The following is a 13,058-nucleotide window of genomic DNA, read 5'->3' as shown; positions in this document are numbered from 1 at the left end:
CACTACGGATGGTAGAATTTAGAAAAGGCTGTATTGCTTGTTTTGTTAATTAAAATTCCTAACTACTCCTGGTAAATGTCCCTGTTTGGGTTACAGCGTAGGGTAACCATCCTCTGGGCACTCTGCTAACACTGCTGAGCCACAGGAAAATTTAGCTTTTAAATCAGATAAACAAATATTCAACTGCCTACTATTTCAATGACAAAGGACTAACTGCTCAGTTCCTCAAAATTCTATAGCAATTTTAAAGGAGCTTAACATCTTGTGAAGCATGTAATAATATAAGGCTCTTGAAAAGACTGAAAATACTGTTGTGTGTGTCTGTGAATTATAGAAATTCTTTCCAAAATTACTGTTAACTGTTAGCCTTAAAAATAAAATAGAAAAAATTAATGTTTATTTTAATGATATTAAACTCTATTTGTGGAATTTTTTAAATGCAAATATTTTACTTGCTAGTTGCTGGCTATAATCTAGGCAAACAAGTTTTCTTCTCTCATTCTCTAAGAAGCTATTGAGTGTCCACTGTTCAGCTTTAATAATCCTCATCACAGAATAAGCAGAACAAAAGTCGGGCCTCCCAATACCTTTTGTTCTTCCTCCTTCACAAAAATGTATCAATACCATTCTTAGTATTTTAACAGACCAAGCCTAAGTTTCAAAAATGTTCTGCTTTACCATTTTCACTAGAATCTAAGCAAATTTCTTTCATGAAAGGAATTGTATAATCTACCAAAAGAAAAAAAGTTACACTTTTTTTCATTTCTCATACTTCCAAGTTCATTTATTCCAAGAGTTGGCAAATTTAATAATCTAATTTCTTCTCCTTTTCATAAAAACTCATAATGCCAGTATTCCATTCCTCTTACTTTTACAAAGACTAAGTTGGTGATAACATATTAGTTGGAATAGACTGTATCTATATTAAGAAAACGTTTTAATATCTTACAATTCCTGTGATAAACCAGATGCTATCGTAGACCCAGATCTAAAAAGTCTGCTTCCATCTTGATGAATTGCGCCCACGACGACTCATGCAATTCTACTATTTTAGGTTCAAAGCACAGAGGGAAATAAAACTTACACACACACACACACATATTTTAGAAAATCTTAACTTAGAAAAATGAGGCAATGTCATGTTTGGAAGAGGGAGAGAGATAAGATAAGCACAATGAAGTTATCAGAGTTAGATCTGGGCCACAATACCGGCGTATGAAAATATCAGTTAGACCCATGTGATTAAATACCTAGGTTCACCTTCCAAAAATGAACGGCTCAAATTTCCTTTAAAGGTACATTAAGACAGCCTAGTCACTGGAGACTGAAACAGGCAAATCTGGCCCGATCTTTGGGAAGCCTATGTAACAGAACCGAGGTAGCTCACAGTTGTTTTGTGACGAGTGGGGAAAAGTGATTTGGTTATATGACCACCTAAGAAAAATCACTGTTTCTCAGAGTGGGTTCTCTATTGGTCCACAGAGGACACAGACCTACGAACAGTAATTTGCTAGTTTCTACGTGGACATATTAAAAGAGGAGATAGAAAAGATGAGGACAAATGTCCAATGGGGGCAAAGGGAAACAACAGGGACTGGAGGACGACTGCCTGTGTGTGCGCACACCCGCGTGCATTCGCCCTTAAAACTCTCTTCCACACAATCCACAACACGAGTGCATGCTGTGTGGGAAAGTGGTCTGAACCAAAATAATACACCGTCAAAACACGCAAAAGGCTTTGTTTTGGTTTTCTGCAATCAGTTCCATTAAAACTAGGATAAGCTTATTTGAAGAAAATGCCTGAAGTCAACAGAGAATACATTAAAAATTATTCATTATCTAAATAATTTTCAAAACCTACATTAAGGAATTTAATTATATGTATTACTTAAAATACTCTAGTTTGCTTCTCTCAATAGTAGCTTTTCAAGATTTGAGGAACTCATATTAAAAGCTAACATTCTGTATAAAATTGCTTTCTGTTTTCCATTACTTATTTATGAACTCAACCTTTAATCCCATGTCCTCAGGATTCTGGTTTTTACTAGCTACTTCCTAACCCATATAATACTTTGAGAAAATGTGCAAAGAGGTAGAAACCATTCACCTACTACCCTTCATGAGTAGCATTCATGCATTTTAACAGTCTCTAGCAAAATGGGTTTGTCATCCAAGCCCTGATTTTTCCTAACACAATATTACAAAGCACAACACCAAGGACACAGCCCAGCTGCAGGATTCAATTCAATGGACAATTTTCATTGTGGCTGAGCTAACAACTCACCAGCTCTTACAGTATCCCACTTCCAGTAATGCCAACTGTCCTTTATATCTATCCTCAATTTCAATGTCCTGGCCTTGACTCTAGGCTTGCAGTCAATGCTCTACATATCTGAACTGAAAAGAAACAATTATGATACAAGGATGGCAAATAAGTAAATGAAAAGATGTTAAACCTCTTTAGCCATTAGGGAAATGCAAATTAAAGCCATGATTAGATACCAACACACACCAGTTAGAATGGTAATAAAAAAAATACTGACAATACCAGGTGCTGGTGAAAACGCGGAACAAATGGAACTCTCACACGTTGCCAGTGACAATGTAAAAGGGGTCCGCTGGCCTGGAAACCAGCCGGACACTTTCTTCCAAAGTTAAACATGCAGTTACCATGGGACCCGACACTTATTCCTGGGCATTTACCCCAAGGAAATACACACATGTTCACACAGAAACCTGTCCATGAATGTTCACAGCAGCCTTGTTCGGCATGGCTCCAAACTAGGAACCACCCAAATGTCCTCTAACGAGTGAACGAATCAACAAGCTGTGGGACATCACTAATGAAATGCCACTCAGCAATTTAAGGAACTACTGGTACACAATTCGATGGAGAATTACGTTGAATTTTTTTTTCCAGATAAAAGCCAAGACTTTTATTTATTAGCAAGTCGGGGCGGAGCTGTGAGGGCATGCAACAGGCCACAGACATCACTCACTCACACAGCTGAGAACATCACCTCATAAAAGACAGCAAATAACTTAATCTCAGTTAAGCTCACGTCCTCCTCTTTGTCCTTCCTGTCCTTCCCACTGCCCTCCTGCTCCGATCTGGCACTGCTCTGCATCACTTCGGCAAACGATTCCACACCACCCTTGTTGGCGGCCTGCACGGCCTCCACGGGCTGACCAAACTGGAACAGGAGGGATGCCGGCTGCCCCAAGGCCAAGGCCACGCTTAACATGCCCAGGGCCTGCAGGAACTGGGGAGAGGTCAGCGTGTCCTGGATCTCCTCTGTGGTCTGGGACAGCGACTCCCCGGAGGGCAGGTAGGGCAGCGGGTGCTCCCGGATATCTGCGCTGGCAAGGACAGGTGCCATGATCTCAGGCGTCAGGACACCGGCCGGGTCCACTTGCGGGCCACCTCCTGGCCCAGCCGGCACATTCGTAGTGGCTAGCATGCTTGCTCTGAAGATCGCTTAGCTGGATGGGCTGGGTTGGGCTGGCTGCCGTGCTGGTTCCATTGCCTGAACTGGGCGCAGGTATCAGGCAGCTGCTGGAGCAGAAGGGGATGGGGTGGCGTGGGCGGAAGAGGTGGTGGAGGACGGGGTGACTGCTGCCGACTGGCTCCAGGAGCTGGATGAAGAGCTGTTCCTCACCGGAGGACCTCCGCTCCCCAGTAAGGTGGCCAGGCCTGGCACAGTCAGGGTCCCCAGCCCACCCAGTCCTCTGAGGCCAGCAGGTCCAATGCATTAGCTGGCTGTGGCTCATGTTCCCCAGCAGGCTCTTCCAAAAGTGTTCCTCGTCCTGGTCCGTCTTGAGGTCCTGCATCCAGAAGAAGGGTCTCCTGCCTTGAACTTGAGCATGTAGACCCTCCCACTGGGGCACTGTGGGAAGCGCTTGAACTCACAGTGGTCAGGGAAGATCAAATCACCTTCCAAGTTCCCAGACGTCCTGAAGTGAATGACGGAGTAGTCCCTCTGCTGGATGTACAGAGCACTTTCCTTTTATCCGTGGTGACGGTAGTTCCTTTAGATGACATTTTTCCTGCCCAAACCTCCACCAAACACTGGTTGGAGGCACCCACGGGAGCCCGGCACCAGGCGGGGAAACAAAGCAGCTGAAGTCGTCATCCTGGCCCGCATGGAGACTCAGCTGAGAGGTGCCCTCTTGGTTCGCTCTTCCTCACACTTTTTTTAATGATAAAAGGTTACAGACTGTGTATGTATTAGTTTGCTAGGGCTGCCATTAACAAAATACAGTCTGAGTGGCTTAAACAACAAAAATTAATTTTCCCAGTTCTAGAGGCTAAAAGTTCAATCAAGGTGTTTTAGCAGGGTTGACTTCTCCTGAGGCCTCTCTCTGGCTTGCAGACGGCCACCTTCTCTCTCTGTTTCTCATGGTCTTCTCCCTGTATACTTGCACCTCTGGTGTTCCTCCGTGTGCCCCAATTTCTCTTCTTCTAAGGACACTAGTCGCATTGTTCAGGGCCCATTCAAACAGCCTCATTTTAACTCTATCACCTCTTTAAAGGCCCTGTCTTCAATTATGGTCACCTTCCAAGGTACTGAGAGCTAGGATTTCAACACAGGAGTTTTGGGGAGACACAGAGCAGTACGGTTGCATATATACAACATCACTAATGTGACAAGATTATAGTCAGCAACAACAGATCAGTGGTTGCCAGGGCTGGAGGGAAGGTATTGCTATAAAGGGGTAGCACTGAGAATACTTTTTGGCGTGGCAGAAGAGTTCCGTATGCAGATTGTGGGGGCTACAAATATCAGTGCATGCGGCAAAATTTTACACAATTACAGAGTACATGGAAAAACTGGTGAAAACTGAAAAAGCTCAGTACTTCAGTTGATAATAGTACTACAGTTACGTAAAATGTTATCTTGGAGAAAGCTAAGTGAGAAGTATAATGGAACTCTACTACTTTTTTATGTCTTTCATTGTCTCTTCTGATGGTTTTTTTATTGGTGACACCCATTTTCCCTTGCCCACCTGCTCCCAGCCCCTGCCCCTCCCCTGGCCTTCACCACACTGTGTTTGTGTCCCTATGCTATGCATACACGTTCTTTGGCTCATCTGTTCACCTTCTTTTATCCAAACCCTCCCCTCTGACATCTGTCAGTTTGATGGAACTCTACTATTTTTGCAACTTCTCAGTGAGTCTATCATCATTTCCACATAAAAAGTTAAAATATGTACATATATTTATCGCTCACAGAACCTCTGGTGAGGCCTAGAGAACCACTGTTAGCAGCTATGCGGCCAGCTGCAAAGCCCTCCCTCCACACACCCCCAAAAGAAGCAATTATGGTCTCGGGATGCTCCCCCATAACACTCAACTCCCACCACAACATTAAGGGTATGCGGTCAAGGGGTCAGAAAACCTGAATCGGAGGTCCTAGTCTAAAATATCGGAGAATCAATGTTTTCGGCAAAGATTCTCAATGGCTTTATTATTTCTTTCTTCAAAATATCTTTACATGAGGATTTGAACACTTTACCTTGAAACAGGTAGGCCTAGATTTCAAAAGCAATTTCTGTTTATCAATTTTATTCTCCCTTGAATTTAATTTTGGAAACAATGAAGATGGAGAGGAAAGGTAAACAACTTCACATTTAGTAGTATTGGTTCACTTTCAATTAATGACGAGTTGCCTCAAAAATGATTACATTTCAGCCCTGACCAGTGTGGCTGAGTAGGTTGAGCATCATCTTGCAAAGAGAAAGGTCGCCGGTTCGCTTCCCAGTCAGGGCACATGTCTGGGTTGCAGGTTCGGTCCCCAGTAGGGGTACATTCAAGAGGTAATCGATCGATGTCTCTCTCTCACGTCAGTATTTCTCTCCCTCTTTTTCTCCCTCCTTACCCCTCTCTCTAAAAATAAATAAATAAAATCTTTTAAAAAATGAGTACATTTCAACAAAAAGGCAATGACAGGTGTAACACATTTCTTGTGTGTGTATAATTTTTTTTAAAGAAAACCCTTTCCAGTGTATAAATAAACCTTGGCTTAAAAAATATATCAATTTTAATTGCCTAAAATTAAGCTACATACCTATAAAATCCTTTTTTCTTTTAGTTCACTTTTAATCTAACTTCTCTCCTATCTAGATGTAGCCACAGGATTGCTACATCTTAGGAGACAGATGTCCTCTTAGGAAACAATCCCTATCAGAGTTTTCCATATAAATTTAAGTTAATTTGAAACAGCTTGAAATTTGAAGTTAATCTGCACAGTTTCACTTGTAAGAGAAAGGTTCACATTTATAGTATTTGCATTTCACAAAAAAGCAGGATTACAAAACCATATGTAAAGGATTCCAGAATTCTGACTTCTGATCTTACAATTTTCTAGCATCTCAGTTAGTATCCCTGACAGGGCTCTTAAGGCATCATCCTTAATGAATTCAAACAATACAGCTTACTTTCATCTGTAAATAAATCCCAACCCCCCCAAAAAAGGGTATGACTACAATAAAGGCAACACTGATATAAATTCACTATTCACTGAAGCTGAGAATGGAATCATACCATTAAAATACAATTCCAGGAAAAATTCTGATTCAAAAGGCAATCTAACTAATAGTTCTTGACACACCCATTCCCAAATTCTTATTTAATACCTATGAAATGTAGAAAATAAAAAAACATAACAAAAAGTAATACTGAAAGAATCAGAGGAATCAGAACAATCAAAACAAACCACTTTATTGTTTAAAGTCAAACTGTGCCAGGGTGATAGCCCACCTCATTCTCTAGATAATTCAGTTCGACCCCGAAGAAGGGAACTTTCCACAGGGAACTGTTTTCATACAGGCAGTAAGTACATGGCTGGGCAACACTTTCCATATACTCTACCAGCTTTTCCTAGGTCACATACACAGTGCAGAAATCCACTGCTTTTTTCCCTTTTATCCTCACCCCAGGATATCTTTATTGATATTTAGAGAGCAAGGGAGGGGGAGGGACAGAGAGAGAGAAACACTGATCAGCTGTCTCCGAACGAGGATCGAACCCGCAACCTAGGCATGTGCCCTGACCGAGGATCGAACCTGCAGCCTTTTGGTGCACAGGATGACACTCCAACCAAATGAACCACCCAGCCAGGGCAGGAACCCACTGCTTTTTTAACGTGTTAGGGATAAAATGAAATAGAATTCTATTGTGATTTTTGGGTTAACAAAGACCTGGCTAGTTTTTCAAGACTCTTTCTGAAAAAGAGTCTTAAAATTTCTGAAAGTTTTTGGTTTAACAGAGACCTGGATATTTTTTCAAGACTCTTTCTGAAAAAGAGTCTTAAAATTTCTGAAAGTTTTACGCTTTTCTAAGTTAGCCAAGGACGAACGTGAGGCACAAGAACAAAATAAAGTCTACATAAGAATGTGTTTCACTTGATGGTGGACATCTGGTTTATTTCTAGTTTGGAGCTATTATGTGCAAAACTGCTATGAATATTCATGAACAACTCCAGGTATAGATATGTTTTGCTTTCTTTTGTGTAATATCTAGGAGTGAGATTGCTGCATCACATTACAAATGTATGTTTAAGTTTATAAACTGCCAAGTTATTTTGCAAAGTGGAAACACCATTCCATCAACCCCAGTGAATACAGGAGAACACAGTCTGGTCACCAGAACTCAGCATTACCAGTTTTTAATTGTAAGCATTCTAGACGGTTGTGCAGTTGTCTCTCACTTTGACTTTAATTTGCATTGCCTTAGACAACAGACGACGCTGAGCATCTTTTTCACAACCCGTAGGCCATTAATATATATACCTTTGAAAAATGTCTGTTCAAATCCTTTCCATGTTCTGGGATGTTCACACAATGGAATGTTACTTAGCACTAAAAAGGAATAAAACACAACAAACGATGAACCACACAGGCATCTTTCTGAGCAAAAGAAACCAGGCACAAAAGAGTACATACTGTATGGTTGCACTTACGTAAAATTCTAAAATAGGCAAAACTAATGTATAATATTCAAAGTCACTCTGGTTGCTGAGGGCAGAGAGTTGGAGAAGACTGGTTAGGGAAGCACCCTGAGAAGGGTACTTTCTGGGGAGATGGGAATGTTCTATGCTGTATTTGGGATGGTGGTTACATAAAAGTATACTTTTGCCAAAAGTTACAGACCCGTGTATTTAAGATGTATGAAGTTCATTATATGTAAATTATATCTAAGTAAACACTATATGAGATACTTCACATATCTTCAAACATCTTATCTGAATTATAATGGTTCTCTGTGCAGCGAAAGGAAGTGCTTAGGCATTAGCTGTCCCCATAGACTTAATAAGAAACTGATACCTGACTCTGCAGTATAGGTTCAGGGTCCCTTCTGGGCACAAACAAGTTTATATTTGACTAAAAGACCCTGTCAGTCTGGATTTCTGTTTATTTTACAACACTTCAACTGATCCCTGGGGAGAAGGCGAATTAATAAAAAGGCACACTACTTCTGAGTAGCGTGATTTACTGTTGTCTCTGCCACTGTCGTTCATCCTTGGCCTACTGAACGTACCTTGGAATTGAATTCTTAAATGACCTTCATCATTACTCGGACTACTAATGGCTTCTAGCTTCTGAGAATCATGTATCTGGTCTTTAAAGAGACCGTTAAACTTATGTTGACCAAATGTTTCCCATGCTCAAAGGAGATTTCTAATCTTTCACCAACATTTCAAACATCTAATGTTATAAATTAGACTATACTCTGAATAATTTAAAATAAGCCCATGGAAAACAATGGGCTTAGAACCCAAGTCAAATGAAATATGATTTGCTCTGAAAGAAAATAATAAAATAAAATTAAATATATAATCACAATAAAAACTAGATACAGTACATATTTTATGTGAGAAAAGTGTGAAAAGTCAAAGCTATTCCCTAATTATAACTTTATAGTTACCTACTTAACAAAGAAAAATATGTTTTATGTGCATGTATGTTTATTCATTCATTCACTTATTCATTCATTATTCCTCTACCTTACACTTGAGAGAACACTGTCAAGGTTTTTAGTTGTTTTATTTGAATAGCATTTATTTGCATGTGTATAAAAAATCTAAAGCAATCCTTGTTAGTTTATTTAATAATTAATATATTTCAGTTGTCTCAATTTATGCTCACTGCTTCAAAATTAATAATCATCTTTTTATTGTATAAAGACTGTTGGTCGAAAAAGGTATTTCCAGGAGCACATGCAAACTCTGAAGTCAGAAATGCACATTCTAATTCATTTCCCCCATCTGAATTATCCAACCTGATGTCTTTTTAGGGTATTATTATATATAAGATTCCCTTAAATTATAGACCAGTGTTATTATTTAAGCATTTCTTTGATTTAGAGGTAATTTAATCTCCTTAATATAAGAATTCCCCAAATTTGATAGTCTTTTAATGAAGTCATTGCAATGAAGCTATATCTATTCCTGATATGCTATTTACCAATTACTCGACAAGCTTAAATTCCTTTACTTTAGCACTTACTCATGTCATCTGCTAGAGACAGGCACTTGCTCATATCTTTTGCATCTGTTCTCACATAATTAACTAAATATTTAGAATCTGGTGGGTTCCCCCCCACCCCAGACTTTCAATTTTGTTTAATCTCTCCCTTGGTACAACTTAAAGGACTTTTTCTTATATTCTCTACTTTAGCTAAAATTTTACTGTCTTTACATTAATAAAATGCATTACTTCAAGCACTGTAAGATGTGGATGTAACAGACAATAGTTTAATTCACCTTGGTCTTTAGTTAAATCCCAGAGAACCAGTGAGCCCTGAGTAAATATGCAAAGGAAGGATGTTTACTTTCCAGGAGTATCTGATATTTAAATTAAATCCATATTTTGTTTTTCTTTTTGTTGTAATTTATTGAAATAAATGCACTTTTTCACAATCCCTGCTGGTGAAAATAAACCCATTTCTACCTCTATATCCATCTGCTCACCTCTGGCCTCACAGACAAAGATTTCTGGTCAGCCCAAGGTCACAAAGCAAGAATGCCACTCCTAAGAAATAAGGTATTGAAAAGAAAAGCTTTGGAACGTATCTTGAACTAATACTGACTGGGCTTCAATGAAGCTGAAATCTTGTGGGGTGCACAGGCACACATGTGCACACATACACACCCGTCGCCATGTGCATCTACAGGCACACATACCACACACGCAGTCAGGCACCCTCAAGGAGCTCCAACAGAGCCGAAAGGTGTAACTCCACCCTCAGACATGGACCTTTAAAGCGCCTGCACTAACTGGATGATTCACTGGCTCGTGGGGATCAGTAATGGAACTAACGGATGCCCTTAATCATAGCAAGTGTTTCTCTAAGGGGTGTACCTGAGACAGGGGATGTGGTAGAACAGCTGCAATCGATAAAAGCTACAGGAGTTGTCCAGGAAAAAAAGACCCCTCCCCCTGGATTCATGGTTTCAAACTGGTAGAGACCAGCTCAATCCAACATGGCGATTAATTTCATCTAACAGTAACCCCTAGCCTCATTATACACTCATTGTTCTACATCAGCATGCTAAACGACACACCCCAAGCCGTCATGATCAGAAATGAAAAGACCATGTAAGGACACAAAATAGCCAGGGAAACTCCTCTGAGAAATCTCTACACCTTGCAGGGAATGACCTTGGATATTCCTCCCTTTCATTGAATACCCTACCCCTCAATTACATGAACCTCAATAAAGGAAACAAATTCTGCTAAAGGGGAATAGCTCTCTCTGTGGGACAGCTTCACTAAAAACCTCTCTCTCACTTAAAATTCTATGCTTGCTGGTGTTTGAAATCCTTCCTGTGTGGAGCAAAGAACCCACAGTGGGTCACAGACCCCCAGAGTTCCTGCATCAGACAGCTCTGGACCGACCAGACAGCTCTGGATCCTTTAGCACTAAATGGTCAGGGATGCTTATTAAGGTAACATACAGCTTCCCTTGGTTTTGCACAACCAAGCTTAGTTTGCTACTTCGTCACAATTATCTCGAGAGGACTTGTGACCACATCTTAGGCCATGAACCTTTTACTTAAGTCCTACTGCCCAGTACCCACTGATACCCTGCCAGACCCTGATTGCGCCGCCTCCACGCTGCCTGACTGCCACAGCCTCATCCGCCGCACTGAGCGCCACCCCACTGCCGAGGTTCCCACCCCAAACCCACTCGGGAACAGGATCCAATGTGAGGTGTGTTGTCTCAGATTTTGACCTGGGGCCTTCTAGATTTCTTTTGTGTTAGCCATCAATGGACTGATATTGATTAATTTTATAAATTGTCAACTGCAGCATTTCTCAGTTCACTGGCCTAAAAGGAAGTCTACATATAAGCTTATCTGAATAATGATAGAAAATTATCATTATGTGCAAGTCCACTGAAATGTTCCTAAACCTAGATCTTCTCCCACAACAAAAACCAGGGGTGCCAGAAATTATCAGTAACATTTGACGGGACTATACTAATGAAGAAATGAAAATGAGCTTTCTAATAGGCTAACAAGTCAACCTCAAAGTGAAAAAGACACCAGGCTTCTTTGTGTTGCCAAATTACCTTCCTATACTAACCTTCTGTGTACACATTATGAAAAGCATCTATTTGTGCTACAAGGAATTACTTCGGGCTGACACTGGAAACGTGGTACCTGAAGCGAATTCCAAGTGACAAGCTCCTCATTAATCATCATTTTGAAATATTCATGCTTCAACATGGTCTTTTAGCTCATTATTTAACATTTCAAGTAAACACAGCTTCCCAAAGATTCACCTGAAAAAAACTATGGTTTTTCCAAACCTTCTTAGCTCTTAGCATCTGACATGCTTGCCAATTTATTCTGAAAGGTCACAGTGTAAACAGAGTTCTGCCGTATCTAGGGGAAAAAAACCTGTTTAGCATAAAACACTATCATCTGTACATCAGCAGTACGCTACAGAGGGGAAAAAGCCATCAAGAAAAAATGTAAATGCTATTATTGTCATTCAAATTTTGACATATTAGTTCAAATAAAGTTATTTAAAAAATTTTTTGTATAGCAACTTAGTCTCTAAGTAAAATTCTAAATTTCAGTAGTCAGCATAGCCAATATAGCTATTGGCAAAAAAAAAAAAAAAAAGAAAAAATTTTAGTGTTCAGACTATGACTTATAAACAACTCTGTCAAAATAGTTTATTAAAACAAAGTAAATATCAGGCTAGAAATTCAAAACCCACAATATACATCCACTCTACACCAGACGCCGACCAGGTGCAAGCCCACCTCACGGAGCCTGATTTCTCTCCATCTGGGGGGTGGGGTAGGAGGGTCTCTCCACCACTAGCACCAAATAAGATCACACTTACAGTGTATGCTGCCTGGAATTATGTCACAGAGAGAGCCAATAGCTAAAAGGTACTTTAAACTGTCATTTAGATAAAGGAGTGATTTAGAGAGGGGTTTAGATTCTGAACTAGATGACCACTGAAGAATCCTTAATTTAAAGCTCTGTAATAGGTAACAATATTCAGATCATCATCTTCCATAAAGTGAAAGTGAAATGCAATCAATTTTAAAGCGCTCTGCCCAAAAATGACAGGACATATAAATAAATCTTTATTTAAGAAACACTTTTTGAATTTAATGTCTTCTATTTGACCTCAGGTATTCAGGCAAATAAATTAAAATTCTATAAATTTAAACTGTATGTTTGATGAAATACCGCAGCCCAAATTGCAGTGCAAGATACATCTTTAAGACTGGTACCAGTCAAGACCCATTCTTGTGGATAACAAAGCCTTGTAAATTAAGACTGGCATCTTCGAATCCCTCATCCTGCTTCAGCGTCTTATATCTGGTCTAGATTATTTTGCAGCCATGATTCGAGGCCCTTGGACTTTCATTTTGAGCAGATACACTCAATCAGAATATCAAACATAAAGAGACAGCTCCTTTAAACAGAAAAAATGGAAACATAGAAAGACAACACTTGAACATACAGAAAAAATGGAAATCTTGAGTGGCAGAGGCTCTAGCCAACAGAAGTGGTCGAGCTTCTGCTTCA

The 13,058-nt window shown here is 40.0% G+C and overlaps 1 protein-coding gene and 1 pseudogene across 2 annotated transcripts in view; both read right to left on the bottom strand.

Annotated features, from left to right (window-relative positions):
- Window positions 1–13,058, bottom strand: part of PRIM2 (DNA primase subunit 2) — a 274,577-nt gene that overhangs the window by 183,125 nt on the left and 78,394 nt on the right. Inside the window, exon 8 of one of the 2 annotated variants that reach the window (XM_053913954.2) lies at window positions 7,487–7,860. The exons of the other annotated variant lie outside the window; for it this stretch is intronic. Coding sequence (XP_053769929.1) covers window positions 7,855–7,860 — 6 coding nt within the window. The 3' untranslated portion in view covers window positions 7,487–7,854. Of the gene's footprint in view, window positions 1–7,486; window positions 7,861–13,058 lie in introns of those variants that run through there. 2 annotated transcript variants of the gene reach the window in all.
- On the bottom strand, window positions 3,000–4,133 carry LOC112319241 (proteasomal ubiquitin receptor ADRM1-like; annotated as a pseudogene).

Source organism: Desmodus rotundus, chromosome 11 (assembly GCF_022682495.2).
Source record: "Desmodus rotundus isolate HL8 chromosome 11, HLdesRot8A.1, whole genome shotgun sequence".
Lineage (NCBI taxonomy): Eukaryota > Metazoa > Chordata > Mammalia > Chiroptera > Phyllostomidae > Desmodus > Desmodus rotundus.
The sequence above is the reverse complement of the archived record's forward strand: the minus strand, read 5'-3'. Positions and strand labels throughout refer to the sequence as shown.